The sequence below is a fragment of the Cyprinodon tularosa genome, unplaced genomic scaffold, assembly GCF_016077235.1.
Source record: "Cyprinodon tularosa strain WSP-4 unplaced genomic scaffold, ASM1607723v1 ctg42, whole genome shotgun sequence".
Taxonomy (NCBI): domain Eukaryota; kingdom Metazoa; phylum Chordata; class Actinopteri; order Cyprinodontiformes; family Cyprinodontidae; genus Cyprinodon; species Cyprinodon tularosa.
The window spans coordinates 661404-679598 of NW_024039141.1; the positions used below are offsets into that span (position 1 = coordinate 661404).

Sequence of the window (18195 nt, forward strand, 5' to 3'; positions counted from 1 at the left end):
CTAAGTGGATATTTAAAAAACACTATTCATAACTCTGATTAAAAGTACCTCTCTTATCACACATTTTAAAATCTAATTATTTTTTCAATTTCAATTTTCTTTTTCAGCTTGCATTTTCAAATCCTTTTTGCAGTTGTACTTTCTTTTTACTATTCTCTTCATTTACCTTTACGTGACACTTCTGGTCTCTAAGCAGACTGAAAACCAGTTAAACAGTTGCTTTTCAGTACTGCCAACCAGAAATGGGTTTTTAAAACATGCATTTAGAAAATAGATTTTAAACTATCTTCTCAAATTGCAGTGTTTATAAAGGGATTAATAAATATGATTCACAATTCCTCTTTAATTATACAATTAGAAATTTAAAATTAGAAGAAAAATTCAAATTGGATTTATAATTGTATGATTTGCATTTTAAATTTGATTTTTTATTTTTTTATTTTTTTTCAGGACTCTAATGATCCTCCAAAGTTTCCACTGAAATTTCCGTATTTAGCTTTCCGTGGAGAAGCTGCTTAAATAATCGCCACTGCGGGAAAGTAATGCATAAATCCTCCGCTAGGGGTCAGTGTTTCCTAGTATTTTCCACGTCTCCGCAGTGCTGCCTGTCTACCAGGAGGAGTGCGTTTGATTGTTGCAGGGCTCAATGGCGGACAGAGCAGGATAGTCGCGTTAATACCGAGGACAAAAACGTTTCGACTGGGAGATCTGCGGTCCGCTGCCGCCGACTACTCCCCGGTACAGCGGCCGAACGAACATTTTGTGGCACTAGCGTGATATTCGAAACAGTCAAAAGCTGTTTCTCCTCGCCTTTTTTTTTGCGTTAGCTTCCCCGAGTTCCCATCCCGAGCGGAGAAGTTCAACTGTTCATGGTGGCTTAGCACTAGCTTTGTAAGCAAACCATGGGGGACTCTCTCGAATTAATCGGGAAGCGTCTGATTTTGCTTCTCGACGACGGCAGGTCCACCAATGGATCAGAGTCTGAGCAGCCTGCCTGGGCCCGGGACTGGCTCCGAGGGACGGTGCGGGCGGTGAGCGTCATCGGCCTGGCCGCTACGGAGGCTAGCGAAGGAGGGGAGGCGACAACAGCCAGCAGCGCTGCCGGGCTGACGGTCAGTATTTACATGCAAGCGATGCAGTGTTACAAAGCTAATATCGGTCATTTTTTTAAAACAGACCTCATATGCTAAGCTGTTTATTGTGCAAAAAGCACAGTGTAGCTTGTTTTTGTCCATGAGAGTCGAAAGCTTTAATGTTACGCGCTGCATAAACGTAGCTTTCAGTCCGTTGCGTGTCGCAGGCAGAGAGTCGAAGCTAAAATCGAGGCCGGGGTTTTTCGGGCCTTTGCTTTGTTCGGTTATCTTAGCTTCAGGATATTTAGCTTCAAGCAATGATGTTCATGACCTTGCAGAGCGCACTGTAAAGTATAAAAAGAAAAGTCTGGATATTTTCGAAATTCATTATGCATATTCCAATAAGTTGCAGATAATTTCTATAAAACTTACCGTTAGCTAAAACTTGTCCTTTTAAGAAGGCCTTAAGAAGTTAATGCAGGGGCGAACCTATAGATAGATAGATCTATCTATCTATCTATCTATCTATCTATCTATCTATCTATCTATCTATCTATCTATCTATCTATCTATCTATCTATCTATCTATCTATCTATCTATCTATCTAAACCTAAAATCGGTCCCACCTTTCTGTTTGACCCACATTATTAAGTGTGAGTCGGATTTTTGCCGATTTATAACAATCTGGATGAATGATGCTGACATTTTAAAAGCTGTTGACTCAACACTGCTGATTAGAACAATGGGTAGTGGTTGTACAACAGAAGCGAAAAGTTAAGTCAAACATGCCTTTAAATAAGTATATTGTTACTGATTAGCAATAGGTTTACAAAAATGTGTCTTCTAAATATTTAAGTCCTATTGAAAAGTACACACAGGGAAGAGTACCAAAGAATGTCAAGTTTTCTATTAAACATATTAGAATAAATCGTCTTTAAGTTGTTGTTAAAGTTCTTGGTTATAGACGTTGGTTTTAAAAAGTTCAACAAAGGATCTTAAAAAGTTCAGCCTTTTCAGTTTTTGAATCTTAACTAACTTGTAGTGGTCCTTCTTTCCGGTCAAAAGGTCATATTTGTTGCTGCAGCAACCAGATTGGACCTTTTTTTACAGTGAAACATTGTTAGAATTAGGGCTGAAACATTTAATCGGATGAATCGATTATTGAAATAATCATCAACTAATTTAGTAGTCGGTTAATCGTTAACTGGAATATAGAAACTAAAAAGTGTCTTCAGCTGACAGTGACCCACCTTGAGCAGTAATTCTAAAATTGTAAATAAAAAAGCAACCATGTAAACAATTTGCAGTTAAGAAAAAAAGAAAATGTTTTTGTCCATCTCAAGTGGAAAAGTTTTACTTTCACCTGGTTTAATTTCGTTAAAAGTCTTCTTTAAGGAACCTTTTGCTATCCAATTATTAATCAATTAATCAAAAAGAAACAAATGACAGATAATTCGATTTGCAAAATAATCTATAGTTGCAGCCCTAGTTAGAATCTGCATATAAAACATGTTTATATTCCTATTGATGGATTTTTTATCTTGCAATTGTTTACATATACGTTTTTTTTTACAGCAATTAACTAACTTAATGACTTTAAGATTGATTTAAAACATTTTTTGAAAACAAAAACAATTTTTAAAAACAAAAACAGCTTTTGAAAGTTTGAAGTGAAATCAAGCAGCTTTCTCCTGGTCACCCTCTTTATCTTTACTCACTAACTTTGTGCTCTCTTTTCTCCAGCTTTAGGAGCTTGGATAGGTTGTTTCAGTTTTTGCCCTTCTGGAGTATTCCTTTTTATACAACCACCTCGCTTTGAACCTAAATATTGCCATTTCCTCAAATTATAATGGCATTTTCAAACCTGCGTATCTAAACCTTTGCATTAAAATATGTTTTTGAAGGAATTATGGAGATTAACCGTAATAAAAATGTAAAATCTCACGCACAATTTTTCTTTTAAGAACTTTCTTTTAAACCCTATTACTATTTTTCTTGACTTTTATTTCCATTTTAAGAATTTGATTATTCTGAAATGTGACAGATGATGACCCTTGGTTCTATTGAAGATTGTTATTGGGCAAGAGGCAGGGTACACCATGGAGGGCAAAACCAGAATTGCTGCACACTAAGGTGATACTAAATGACCACAGAGTTAAATGACTACTTGTTTCCCTGATGTCTGCTCATAAAATCCTTTGAGCGGCTAAGAAGTCTATGGATCCTGCCTTCACTTCACTCAACCATCCAAGGATGCACATCAGGATCCTCTTTGCAGACCTTAATGACATCCATCTAAAACGTCCTCAACCAGAAACTGTCCTGGCTCATAGATGGCTGTCATTGGTCTAATCAAGGACTCTGTATAAAGACAGGAGATGGGCTGCAGTGCATTAAGAACCAACCAAAGCCTGTGGAGATGAGGGTGCACTTTTGGAGAATTTCTGTCAAGCTGCACCCCCTTTACCATCCTCAACAACTCCATATACTGTGGACCATTTCTGCTTCCCCGGAACCACTCATTCACAAAGACACTGTTTGAATAGGCTCGGTACAGAACATACTTTCTGCACCAACAAAAGAACAACCTTCCAAAGAAGCTGCTGACCATCTTCTTGGCTGTAATCATGTAGTCTGTTTATCCATGTTTCTTCGGTTTGGTTCTTATTCAAAACAGGACGAGTCCCAACGGCAAGAAACAATTAGGTCTGCAGAATAGATCATCCTCAATCTAGGATTTGAAGAAGTCTAGAGTCACAACAAGTGCAGCTAACATCTCTATAAACCCCACATTTGCTAAGAGGCTGTTATGTCTTTTAATTTTTGGTTGGTGCAGTTTTAAAGAAGCAAGCTTCACCAGAAGCCCTTTCTTCACCCAGACTGACTGCCTAACAAGCTAGCATTCTGCTTCAAAACAAAATAAATATATTATATATCCTCCCTTCTTTTTCTTTAAAGATTCTGTTAGAAAACCCCAACATGCAGGCTGTTTATATATGTAAACTTGATTTATTTATGCTGTGGGTGGAGAAAGCAAAGTTAATTATGCTAATAGTGACCAAATAAAGCTAATTATGATGTTTGTTGGACCAAATGAATATTTTACAATACCAAATTTAATTGATCTACGATCATGCTTTAAAAACCTCACACTTAAAGGGATAGTTCGGGATTTTTGACATGAATCTGTATGGCATCCCCATCACCAGTGTCATGCAATCACACTGACTTACCCCTGGCAGCATCCTGTGAGCAGAGTTCTCGTCCAGCTTTGGTCAAGCCGAAAGTAGTCCGGCAGGTTTGCTAGACCCAGCGAAATAAAACGTTTCTCTTCCCAAAACATTATGTGTTCAAAAGAGTGATATTTTTGCATCCCAAAAACATTGTAGTGGAAAAAGTCACACGTCGTTATCACTTGGTCCTATTTTCTCTCTGTTCGTATCAGTGCGCGCAACACCATGACCTGACAGCTAGGGCCTACTAACCTGACAACAGCCAGATGCATGTCTCGCTCCGCCTAGTTCCTAGCTGGGCAGAGCGAGGCATGCATCTGGCTGTTGTCAGGTTAGGGCCTACCTGTTTGATTCGCGATTGTTTACTACTGGGGAAGATGTCTGACTACGAGAGCGACGAGGAAAACATCGACTTCCACTTAGAGCCAAAGGGATATCTTTATGAACCCGAGTACACTGACGATGAACTTCGACAAATGGAGTTAGATCGGGCAGAAAGAGAGAGGGTGGACAGAGAAGTGATGGAAGCTGAAGCCGGAGCCGCAGGAGCCTCAGCTGGAGCTGCGATATCCAGGGTGGCCGACAAATCATGGTGCACTTGTTTCAAGTGCGAATTAATGCAGACAGAGGTGGATGCTACTGTTGCCACGAGTGGGATTTAGTAATGCCCGAGATACAGAACCTTTCCATTGATGAGGATGTCGGAGTTGCAGCAGCTGCTGTCTGCATCACAAACAGCGACTTCCCTGCCCTCCTCAAAGTTGAGCTCGCTGTCAGAATGACGGCGCGCACTGATACGAACAGAGAGAAAATAGGACCAAGTGATAACGACGTGTGACTTTTTCCACTACAATGTTTTTGGGATGCAAAAATATCACTCTTTTTGAACACAATGTTTTGGGAAGAGAAACGTTTTATTTCGCTGGGTCTAGCAAACCTGCCGGACTACTTTCGGCTTGACCAAAGCTGGACGAGAACTCTGCTCACAGGATGCTGCCAGGGGTAAGTCAGTGTGATTGCATGACACTGGTGATGGGGATGCCATACAGATTCATGTCAAAAATCCCGAACTATCCCTTTAAGATTATACATGTTCTCGTCTGGTTTTTAAATTTAAAGGCATTTCTTCAAGCATTTCCCAACCCGCTGATGATAGTTGATACAATTTTTACCAGTCATATGATTTAGTACCTGTAGGAAATCTTAAATTAAAATAAAAAAGGCAAAGTGAATTTTAAAACTGCAATGGCTGTTATGGATTCTTTCAAGGGATTTTTGCTTTTTCTATTGACTTTTTCTTCTTCACTCTTTTTATATTTTTTAGGGGCATAGAAAGAAAAGAAGAAAGTGAAATTGTCTGTTTTGTTGAGAAATTCCTGAGTCGTCACAGATGTTTCTTACCACAAACATTATGTCTGTTAGAGAATCCACATTCAGCTTGCTGGGCTCAAACCACATTAGTGCAAAACTCTTCATGCAAAGCAAAAACTCACTGCAGGCAATATGTGAACACACGCTGGTTATGGGATGAAGTATCCCTGTGGATCAAAGGGAGCTAGACACACAGGATTGAAAAGAAATTTTTTCTAACTTTGGGGCAAAAAAAGAGGACTACGCTCCCTTTGCACCATTCGCTTTTAGCCTTTTAGGCTCATTTAGATATGGAAGACTGTGTACAGAATAAGTCTTTGGAGTTTATTTGGTAAAACATTGCCCTTCATAGAATTTACACAAGTTATTCATTAGGCCAATGTTGGATTTAAGACAAAAAAGCTTCTAGATCAATTTAATCAATTGAAAATTACTAGTCATAAGGATTTTGATTCATAGACTTAAACTACAAATACATGCATGCAAAATTGGGAAGATTTTAATTATTTATGTCAAATAATTCTTAGTTCTGCTCTTTATAGATCCAAACAAATATAATAAGCTCATATTAGATGCTAGAATAATCATTGTAAAAATGTTTTTAATGAAATTCCTGTTTTTGTAAGCGGTGAAAAAGTTTTAGCCTTTTCTTCTGACAGATTATAAGCAGGTTAAGCCAACAGGTGGAGAAACAGCAGAATTGTCAGACTACGCCATAGAAAACTCTCCTCAGTCAAGCTCTTTTATCTTGGATGTCATGAAAGCAAACATAGCAGCAGTTAAAAGGTAAAATCTTGTCCTGGAACTACTGTTTTAACAGTTTTAGTATCCTCAGCAGTAACTGGTCCATGGTTAAAAGATAACTAGTTGGTTTCTGGAAAGCCATGCATTTGTCACTTTAGATAAGTGGATGGATGCGAAAGCACATCCATGAAGACTGGGCCTGCTGTGGACAACAGCACAATTTGAAACAATGGCTAATATTAGATATAAGTAGGGCGGGGTCGATGAATCGATTCTATTTTGATTTATACAGTTCTAAATCTATTAATTTCGATTCCATCTGTTTTTACAATAATGAAAGTCGCTCAACTGTGTTTCAAAATACTCATGTATTTAATTTTTTTCCTGTCATATTAAACACAAAGTGCAAACCTGTAAATAGGATGGTTTAAACTTGAGATGTGAACAAAACTGTCTCAAAAGTGCAGACATGCATGAGCTACATTATCTCATATACAACCATATTTGCAGCGTTGTCTGTAACAACTACAGTCTGGTCAGCCCCCATTTGTTAATGTTTTCAGTCAACCTATTTGCTGTATTTGCAGCTGTCTGGCTTGAAGTAATCTTGAGAGCATCTTTCCTGCTCATTTGAATGTGAACGACACGTGCGTCACTATAAAACTAATCGATCTCTTTTCCTAGACATCGATTTTGCAAAAATATAAAGTACCGATTCAAAATCCATTAAAAAATTTTTTTTTTTACTCAGCCCTAATTATAAGGGATTTTAACAAGGGCTTGGGATATGGCCTAAAAATAAAATCTCCAATTACAATCTTTTTCCAATTTCCCCCCTACTTATTAACATCCACTGGATCGTCTGCATTCCGTTGTGCATATTTTCATTAAACACTGTAATATGCTTACACGAAGTCAAAACGAACACGAAACGCTGATATTTTCCAAAACGTTTTCCGTAAAGACGGAGACGTAAAATAAATGTGATCGTCCACACGAATGCATGAAAGCGTGAAAATGTATGCCAGGCCTGTAAGTGGCGCTGTGGTGCCGAAGCAAAAATAAGCGACGAAATGTTGGGCATGCGCACTAATATTTATACATGGTTGCCCTGCGGGTCCATTTTCGTGGTTAAGTCAAATTCAGCTGCTGAACTATGTCGTCGATATTGCTCTGTTCGTCCTGGAGATATTCCAGAAGAAGAAGATTCTGTTGTAAGCCCGACAGCAGGGTGAGTAGCGTTAGCAGCAACGGCGCCATTGTTGTTGTCGCTGTTCTGATCAGTGATCAGCATAAATCGACCCTCTCATTCGCTGGTCTAAGAACAGGGTTCCCGCGGGTCCTTAAAAAGTCTTAAAAGTCATTGAATTCTTCAAAATAAAACTAAGGCCTTAATTGGTATTAAAATGTCTTGTATCAGTCTTTCGTAGGTCTTATTTTTTAAAGCATCATAAATAGGATTATTTTTATTACGATTTATTTTTGTAATCTAAATAAAACATAAAAATTGAAAAAAAAAATTTTAATAAAAAAATATACAGTAATGTATGAATATAATATACAAGTTTCACTTTTTAAATGGAATTACTGAAATCAATCTACTTTTTCATGATATTCTAATTTTATGACCAGCACCTGTAAATAACGGCTCGCCGTTATTGGTTCCGCCCGATAGCGGAACCAGTAAAAGCGTTGTTGCGGCCGAGACATTTGGGAGATGCACCATTAACTTTTTGTCTGGAAAATATGAGCAAGTGTAAATGTAACGAAAATTGTCTATCCAGCCAAGAGTTTTCTCCATGGCTAAAACCAGGGAACATATATGAGGCACAGTGTATTTTGTGCAAGAAGTCATTCTAGCTCGGAACGATGGGAATTAAGGCAGTGGAGTCGCACATGCGAAGTACGAAAAAACAAAGCGCCAAAATCGAGTTAATGAGAAACAGCCGGTATTTCTCAATTTTGTTCAACCCTTGTCTCTGCAACGCCTCCACTTGTCACCAAATCAAACATACTAAGAAAAGGATACAAAGAAAAATAACTGCAAAAAAGACTTAGAACTGGTTATGTTGTGGCTTTAAAACTGATTTGTTTTGTTCCCTGCTAAAACAAAGTTTGTGAATTCAGTTAAATAATTGTTAAAATATATCTGTAATTTGTTTGTTTTTAGCTTTCTTCCCATATGGGAAGTTTTTCAAAGTTTAAAACATTAGTGCAGTGGTTTATGTTAAAATAAACCTTTGGGTTAAGTTCTCGCATGTATTTCTTGTAATTTTGGTCTTAAATTTTTATTTCAAGTGGCATTAAAAAGTCTTAAAGAGTCTTGAATTTAAATTGCCCTATGCTGTAGGAACCCGGAAGAAGCGGAAACGGGTGATTGTATAATTAATAAAAGGCATTTCTTGTCCCCATATGTCCACTGTACCTTTTCTTTTAACATGATACTTTGGATTGGGAAACAGAACTCAGCTTTGTAGATTGAACTGTGTAATGGGTTTTTTACAAGTCTCCATCAAATAAAACATTAGGATTATTGTTCGTTGCTCTGGTTATGCTAACGGAAACCTCCACTTAGGTCTCGAAAGTTGGTGCCTTTTTTGTTTCATATATGCATCTCTAATGAAGCTTGAAGTTTCAGTTGATCGGGTGGCATCTGATAGCTTTTACTCTGCAACGAAAAACACTGTTTAAACCCAGCACTGTTTGTTGCTTAGGAGTTTTTGCAGCTGAAAAACGTTTATTTTTTCTCTATTGATTTCAAGCAACATAACATTTGTTGCTGCCACCAAAAAAGATTCCTTCGGCAGTTGTTGGTTGCATGGATTCAGATCAGATTCATAACATGTTTTACTGCTTGTTTGGAAGTTATCAAATTGATAGAAACTCAAGAACCAGTTGGTCTAGATTAACTGTTTATTTACATGCCACATTAAATAACAGAACATCAATGTTTTTTTTTTAATCATCTAAAGCATATTTTAACTGACAGAAGAATAATGCTGCATTCTGTATTTGATTTGATAAATTTCCTTTTGAGTTATTTCTTGTTTTTGAAAAAAGGAACCAACCAGCCTGCAGCCTGACTCTGGTTTAATTCCTGATGCCTTTGTTTTCTTTTTTGTTCCCTTTCTGTAGCTGTTTCTGGAGTTTGAGAATGCATCGCAGCGATGTTCGTGGGTGCAGGTGTATGGCGATAGAGTAAAAGCCATGTTTGTGGAAGACTCAGTCGTTTGGGTCAACCCCAGTGATGGTACGAGGACAAGTGGAGTCCCAGGACCGACAGCACCCTGGCCTGCTCTGGTGAGTCGACAGTAGGGTGTTTGGAATAATGTCGTAACAACATGGTCTGTCTCAGGAAATTAAAGGTCTACAAGTCAAAAGTAGCTAGTGAAAAATGTCACCGATTCATTATTGGTTATAAAATTTATAATTTTATTATTGATTTAATAAAATCAATCATTAATGACAGCCGTCTCAATGAAGGTAATTTCTACAGAAGTTACCTTTCCCATCACCTCTGGCTCCTCTGTTTTGCCAACATATTCAGCGTTTAAAATCAACATGGAAAATAAACATTTGCTTACATTCTAATAAATGCTACATTGAATATGAATCTATAAATAAAGATAATGTTTACTATAAATCACCTAAGTTTAATTAGTAAAAACCAAGATAACTATCTAACTATTATCAACACATTTTTTTCATAGAAGCAAATTTTTTGCATGGCTGCACTTAGGATTTAAAATAAGAGGAAATAGGGAAGAAGGGTGGAAAAGACAAGGTAACGCAAAAGATTTGAAGCCAGTTTTTGACACCTGAACCAACAGGAATAAATTGTAAAAGACGCCATATTTGATTCAACGCCTTGTTCACATGAACTTTTATCTTTGTCAATGTCAACTTTATTTCTATACTACATTAAAAAAAGCTACATCTGCCCAAAGTGTTGTACAACAAACATAAAGTGCAAAAAATTAGTAAAAAGATAATTACAAGTTACATAGAAAAAAAATAAATAAGAGGGTTGAGTCTTCTTTGAAGAAAATTAAACTTAATAACAGGCCTTTCTAGGTATCTGTTTTTGAAGCCCTAGAATCACATGGGCGGGGCATTAGCAATGAGGATCACATTGTTTATGTAAAGAGGAATCTCTTTTTAAAATGCCATCAAATGCTAAAGAAACAGGATAAACTGAAAAAGAATCTTAGCACTTATATTTAAAAAATGAAGAGCTTAGTGTTGAGCATTATCCAGAAACAAACATTCATCAGAATTAGGGCTGGGTAAAAAAATGGATTTAATTGATTTTGAATCGATTCCTGTACATTTTTGCAAAATCGATGTCTAGGGAATGAGATTGATTCATCTTATAGTGACGCACGTGCGTTCACATTTAAATGAGCAGGAAAGATGCGCTCAAGATTACTTTAAGCTAGACACCTGCAAATATAGCCAATAGCTTGACTGAAGACATTAACAAATGGGGGCTGACCAGCAAACACCCTGTAGTTGCTACAGACAACGCTGCAAATATGGTTTGTGCATTGAAGATAATGCAGCTCATGCACGTCTGCTTTGTCACGTCTGCTTGCTCGAGTGAGGCTTCACTTTTTCACTTTTCACAAACAAGTTTGCACTTTTGAGACAGTTTTGTTCACACCTCAAGTTTAAACTGTCTGATTTACAAGTTTGCACTTTGTGTTTAATGTCACAGGAAAAAATAAAATACATGAGTATTTTGAAACACAGTTGAACCACTTTCATTATTGTAAAAACAGATGGAATCGAAATTAATAGATTTAGAACTGTATAAATCAAAATAGAATCGATTCAGGACTTTGGAGAAAATACCCAGCCCTAATCAGAACGAAATCCAAACATCCAGCTATGTTGGGCAAAGTATTTTGCAGGTACTGGCTCTGTTTGTTACCGCAGATTATTCAACAAATCAGACATAAATTTTCAGGGCAACTGCGGTAAAAAGTCAAAAGTGAGACAATATTTAACTACTAAATATGGAATTCCTCCAAGGCTACGTTCACACTGCAAGCATTAATGCTCAATTCAGTGTTTTATTTTTTTGTAAAATAAGTTTCTTTTTCGTGTTCTTTCAGATTTCCAAATATATACAACTTGTATTTGATCTCCTGTGTGAACTGCATTCATACAACTTAAGTGTCCCAGACGCGCAGTAGAGGATGCATTGACATCACAATCGTGCTTGCTCCGTGTTTACAGAAGTAAACATAGATGGTAGTGCTGGAGCGCATCTTGCAACCTCAGCCAGTGCATTAACAACACAATCTTTTCAAGAGTGTAGAAGAAGAAAAAAAGACTGCTCTCCGCATTATCATCCACCATGGTTGTTGCTTTTCTTTCCGCTTCTGCGTAGCGAGATGCAGAATAATGACCTTTGTTGAGTATTCATGGCACTCAGGTTGGGTGAATGCGATCTGGCCATTTAGAGATGGGCTGTATTTGAAAAGATCAGTAGTAGCCCAAGACCCACCTATCCCAGCAGCACAATATTAGTTATGACCCCAATCAGTCATGTTTTGTTTTATATAAGAAAGACTTATTAATGATCATTTGGAAGGTCAGAAAATGGTGATTATTTAGGTTTGAGAAAGCTGTGCTCAAAGCTTAAACAAAGCTTTTATTTGGACTAAATCTTAAAATCTAAATAAGCGTCTGGTGATTACAGGGGAGCAAAACCTTTAGAGGATAAATTAAGGTGAAAATAAAGCAGTAACGTGGCTTTAACAAGAATATTATATTAAGAAGGGAATTAAAGATGAATAGTCTTTGTATTTAACCCTGTTCCAGTCATTTAATAATTGGAACTTTATTGATCTCACATTGGAGAAATTTACCTCTGCATTTAACCCATCCCCCTGGGGAGCAGTGGGCTGCCATCGTGTGGCACCAGGGGAGCAGTGTAGGGTCGGGGGTCTTGTGCAAGACCCAGAGTGGCAGTCTGTAGGAGTGGGGCTCGAACTAAGAACCAAGTCGCCACTCTGCTCAACGGCACTTTGTTTTGTTTTTTTTACCACAGGAACCAGACCACTGTTTTCAAATAGCGGCGGATCTGTGACTGACGCGTCTCTAATAGAGACCAAAAAGCTTAATCAGATTATCATCAGATAATCAATATGATTTTCTTCCAAATCAGCACAAATTGATTAATTTTCATTTTATTCCTCTTGACTTAGAATATTTCTAATAAGTGACATGAAATGCAATTAAACCATATTTTAAATGTGGTTTCTATTGACCATATTCTGTTTGGTGTTCTGGTTCTGTTCAAAGATTTTGAAATGCTTCTTCTCTTGTGCAGGCTTTCCGCTCACTGGTGGACAGAGTGGGTTTAGGATCACTGGTTCCTGTGGAGTACTTTGCAACAAAGAATTCAGAGTTTTTGCCAGATGATAAAGGTTTCAAAAGGTTTGAGGTGGGTATTAATTTTAGGATTAACTCTATTGCTACCTTGAATTAACATGGTGAAATGATGGACCGAGAAATGTTAATTTCTGATGTGTCATTAAGAAAGTTGGGACTTTCTGATCCCATCTGTGGTTAGGTCTTATTGAAGTATTTTTAACTGTCTTTTTATGCAGATTGATAAAGATATGAGACACCCTCTGTTGTTGGAGCAGCCCTCGTTGCTGTCAGCCATCTCCAGCTGGCACACAGACTTCAAACTGCAGGAGATCTTCAGAAAGGGTAGGACTCAAACTCAGATCTGAAGTGGTCTCTGAGTTGCTCTGTCTGAGGTTTTCACTGAGGCGGACACATAAAAATGATTTATGATCCAGTAGCACTATGTTCAGAAGGAATGGGAATCATTCATCAGTCTCAAGTAGTTAGACGTCATCTGTCATTTTTTCAAAGGTTTTAATTTAATCCTCGTCTGTAGATCTTTGAAATAAATATGCATAAAGGGAGAAGAAAAGCATTAATCATCATTATTTCATCTCCTCAACGTTTTTATAGGTATATTATGTTAGTATGACTGTTGTAAAAGTGTGTCATCAGATTCTGCATAACTTAATTTTAAAAAGAAGTGTTTAGTGTAGGAGGAGAATTGAAAATGGTGTACTTTTAAAACCTGCAAAAGAAGCATGTTTGGAGTCACATGATGGAGAGCCGAATGTTGCTACTGGAAAAACAGATAAACAAGGGGACAGGAGGTAGAAAAAGATTGTGGTGTGGCATTTATTTTTTTTTTTGTTATCCCGGAACAAACATACTGCTTTTAATTGCATTTTTTATTAAAGGAAATACAGAAATACAGAAATTTCGAAACTAATTATTATTATTGTTTTGTGTATAAGCAAAATATCAGTTATTGTTTGGGACACATTTGTATTGGAAACAGCAGTAACTGACATTTTGACCTGTAGGTCTTAGCAGCACAAATCCTCTGAGTGCTGGGAATATTTTTCACAGCCAAGAAAGCCGTTCTTAAAGTAGGACATGATAACGATTCTCAGATTTCTGTTTCAAACTGTTTTTATAACATTCTGGACTTCAGTGTCTAACCCAAGGACCTAGTTAGGTTTTCTTATATGCCTGGTTCATGAATTATTAAACGCCACGGTGCTTTGTTAACCTGTGATCCAGCAGGTCTTTTTAAAGGGCTGGTTATACTCCCCGCAGCAGTGTATCGCAGTGAGCTTGTTGCAGATATTTTTAATTTATGCCCAGTATTGAAGCGTGGTCTGCGCTATGTTATTCCACGCCACAACACAAGAGGGACAATCAGGAACTAGCTGTGGGTCTAGATACGGCCGAGGCGGGGAGGAAGTGGTGCCAGGTTTGTGGGACAACGGAGGGACATGTGGGAGAACAAGAGCAGAGATCCAGGGGGAAAAGGGTTCCAGCGTTCTCCCACACCTCGCTCTTCTAACTGGTCAGACTTCCTGAGTCGTTTTCCACAATGGCTGTCATACAAACAAAACAAGCATTTGCGTTCACTGCGACACACGCAGATGTATGAACCAGCCTTATCCCTTTAAACTTTTAACCCATTTTTCTTGAAATTACATTCTCCAAGATCTCCACAAGATCTATTTGATTCAAATGTAATAATATTTAAGGTTCTCCATCAACGATAAGGTCTGTGTGTTACTAAATGAAGATGGCACAGCCAAATCTCAACCCTCGCCATTCAGCTTCAGCAATTCTCGGAAATGATGCTTTGGATCCCATTACTCTTTTTCAAACTTTAGTACAATATGTTGACATATTTCTAAAGTAACACTAAATAATATTATAGCTGTGTTTTTTACAAAAAGTTGAGCGAAGATTAACAAAGTGGCCATTTGGCACAGTTGGCCCCACCATCTCTATTTTTTCATGTGGAGAAATAAATGTTTTATTTTTAGATCACTAAGAATGATGAGTAGAGTTGAATCCAAAAGTTTTGGGCATTTTTTTGAAACTTCAACCACAGACCTACCTAAACCCACATAGGTGTGTAGTTAGACAGGGCCAATTATTTGATTTTGACCAATCATGCGTCAATCAAGTTGTTAGAGTCGGTGGAATGTAGCTGGGAAGGAATGACCGTAGTTTCAGCCAATAGCAGTCTGTTAGCTTGGTCAGGCACCTGGATTGGTGGCTTGTAAAGGCTATTTCTGGATGCTAAAGACCTGCAGAAATGTCCAAAGTGTTTTTTTTTTTCTTTTGCGGTAGAGATTGTTTTTAACCAAGCGGTGTGGATTTACCGGTAAAACATAGTTTTCATGGAGAAACAGCAAAAGTAAGAGATGTTTTAAAAACTATTTCCTGGCTGAGCGGTTTCATCTCTTGTTGTTTATTGGCCTGTATCTCTGCATTGCTTTGGTTTAGAGGAAAGTGAAGCACATGACTTGATTCTACTGAGTTTCTGCTTTTCATTTGATGTGTGCGTTGTGCTGGTTTAAAGTGGGGTTATGGGTGTTTATATTTTACCTTTTTTTTTTTTTTTTTTTTTTTTTTTTTGGTTTTAACTTTAGTTGTTTTGCACATTTTAAAAAGGTTTGTTTTGGCCTGTAGCCTAGATTCTATAGTTTAATTTGATATGATGCATTGCTATAGTCTTCATTAATGTGTGGTTTATCACTGTTAAGTAACTATGAAAAGGTACCTGCAAAGGTACCCCTCAGGTTCAAAAGGTTAAAGGTCATTTCACAACTTCTGTGACATAATTTTACCCTACAAAGAAGACATATTCTTAACTGCACAGTTGTTCATCTCTAGCCAGAGTTTATCTGTAACAATTCTTTGAGATTGAAAAGCAACCTAGTCTTTAAGAAAAAATTTTGAAACTTTGATCTCTGTGTATCTTTAAGACTTGGAAGGGAAAAGACTCTTTTTAGGCATCTTTATTTATATATTATGTGATTCTGTCACCTTTAAACCAAAACCAATTTGTGGCAGCGCTACAAATTCATTTCTGAGGTGTGAGATTGGCAATAAAGGCTGTGCTTTACATATCAGTCTAAAAAGCATTTTTTATTTATATATTTTTGGCTGTATTATTTAAGAATAAAGTCTAGAAACAGTTTTCCATACACATAATTCCCTATATTTATCTAAATGAGAAAAATATCATCAAAACAAATTCTGTACTTTCTAGAGCTCCACTAAGAACTCAACATAAAAAGAAACATATACAGGTTTTCCGCGGGTCATTAAAAATCATTAAGTTACTTGGTTTTTTTTTTTTTATTCATTAAATGTGATTATTGTGTGATTTAACATGCTTAATAAAAAAAAAAAAAACATTTATAAAACAAATTTTCATCAGATTTAACTGGTTCTGCATGTTTGCACGGAACTGCTTCTGGTTGATCGTAAAGCTGGATGTTTGGAATAGAAGCTTGAGGCGGAGAAAAAGCTAGAGAATGTGGGAAAATGCAAATTTCCACAAAAGTGGCTGGAAAACGAGAAATTAATCATTCATACACATATATATATATATATATACAGGTGCTGGTCATAAAATTAGAATATCATGAAAAAGTAGATTGATTTCAGTAATTCCATTTAAAAAGTGAAACTTGTATATTATATTCATACATTACATACAAACTCATATATTTCAGATGTTTATTTTGTTTAATTTTGATGATTACAAATGACAACAAATGAAAATCTCAAATTCATCATATCAGAAAATTAGAATATTGTGAAAAGGTTCAAAATTGATGGCCCCTGGTGCCACACTCTAATCAGCTAATTAACTCAAACCACCTGCAAAAGCCTTTAAATGGTCTTTCAGTCTAGTTCTATAGGCTACACAATCATGGGGAAGACTGCTGACTTGACAGTTGTCCAAAAGACGACCATCGACACCTTGCACAAGGAGGGCAAGACACAAAAGGTCATCGCTAAAGAGGCTGGCTGTTCACAGAGCTCAGTGTCCAAGCACATTAATAGAGAGGCGAAGGGAAGGAAAAGATGTGGTCGAAAAAAGTGTACAAGCAAGAGAGATAACCGCACCCTGGAAAGGATTGTGAAACAAAACCCATTCAAAAATGTGGGGGAGATTCACAAAGAGTGGACTGCAGCTGGAGTGAGTGCTTCAAGAACCACCACACACAGACGTATGAAAGACATGGGTTTCTGCTGTCGCATTCCTTGTGTCAAGCCACTCTTGAACCACAGACAGCGTCAGAAGCGTCTTGCCTGGGCTAAAGAGAAACAGGACTGGACTGCTGGTGAGTGGTCCAAAGTCATGTTCTCTGATGAAAGTAAATTTTGCATTTCCTTTGGAAATCAAGGTCCCAGAGTCTGGAGGAAAAGAAGAGAGGCACTTCATCCACGTTGCTTGAAGTCCAGTGTAAAGTTTCCACAGTCAGTGATGGTTTGGGGTGCCATGTCATCTGCTGGTGTTGGTCCATTGTGTTTTCTGAGGTCCAGGGTCAACGCAGCCACATACCAGGAAGTTTTAGAGCACTTCATGCTTCCTGCAGCTGACCAACTTTTTGGAGATGCAGATTTCATTTTCCAACAGGACTTGGCACCTGCACACAGTGCCAAAGCTACCAGTACCTGGTTGAAGGACCATGGTATCCCTGTTCTTAATTGGCCAGCAAACTCTCCTGACCTTAACCCCATAGAAAATCTATGGGGTATTGTGAAGAAGAAGATGCAATACACCAGACCCAACAATTCAGAAGAGCTAAAAGCCACTATTAGAGCAACCTGGGCTATCATAACACCTGAGCAGTGCCACAGACTGATCGACTCCATGCCACGCCGCATTGCTGCAGTAATACAGGCCAAAGGAGGCCCAACTAAATACTGAGTGCTGTACATGCTCATACTTTTCATGTTCATACTTTTCAGTTGGCCAACATTTCTATAAATCCTTTGTTTTTATTGGTCTTCAGTAATATTCTAATTTTCTGATATGATGAATTTGAGATTTTCATTTGTTGTCATTTGTAATCATCAAAATTAAACAAAATAAACATCTGAAATATATGAGTTTGTATGTAATGTATGAATATAATATACAAGTTTCACTTTTTAAATGGAATTACTGAAATCAATCTACTTTTTCATGATATTCTAATTTTATGACCAGCACCTGTATATGTATATATATATATATATATATATATATATATATATATATATATATATATATATATATATATATATATATATATATATATATATACCGGTTTGTCCTGAGTATACGACACCAGATCTCAGACTTGGCGCCAAACGTAAATATAAAAGGTTTAAAATTTTAACAAGCTCTCATGCTGAATAA

At 37.3% G+C, this 18195-nt stretch overlaps 1 protein-coding gene across 4 annotated transcripts in view; it reads left to right on the top strand.

Annotated features, from left to right (window-relative positions):
- The first annotated feature begins 606 nt into the window (after positions 1-606).
- kdm3b (lysine (K)-specific demethylase 3B) overlaps positions 607-18195 on the top strand; it is a 36783-nt gene continuing 19194 nt past the window's right edge. For all 4 annotated transcript variants that reach the window (XM_038299146.1, XM_038299148.1, XM_038299147.1 and 1 more), the window contains exons 1-4: positions 607-1112; positions 9558-9722; positions 12763-12876; positions 13043-13148. In XM_038299146.1, the coding sequence (XP_038155074.1) occupies positions 903-1112; positions 9558-9722; positions 12763-12876; positions 13043-13148 (595 nt within the window). In that variant the 5' untranslated portion in view covers positions 607-902. The remainder of the gene's footprint in view (positions 1113-9557; positions 9723-12762; positions 12877-13042; positions 13149-18195) is intronic.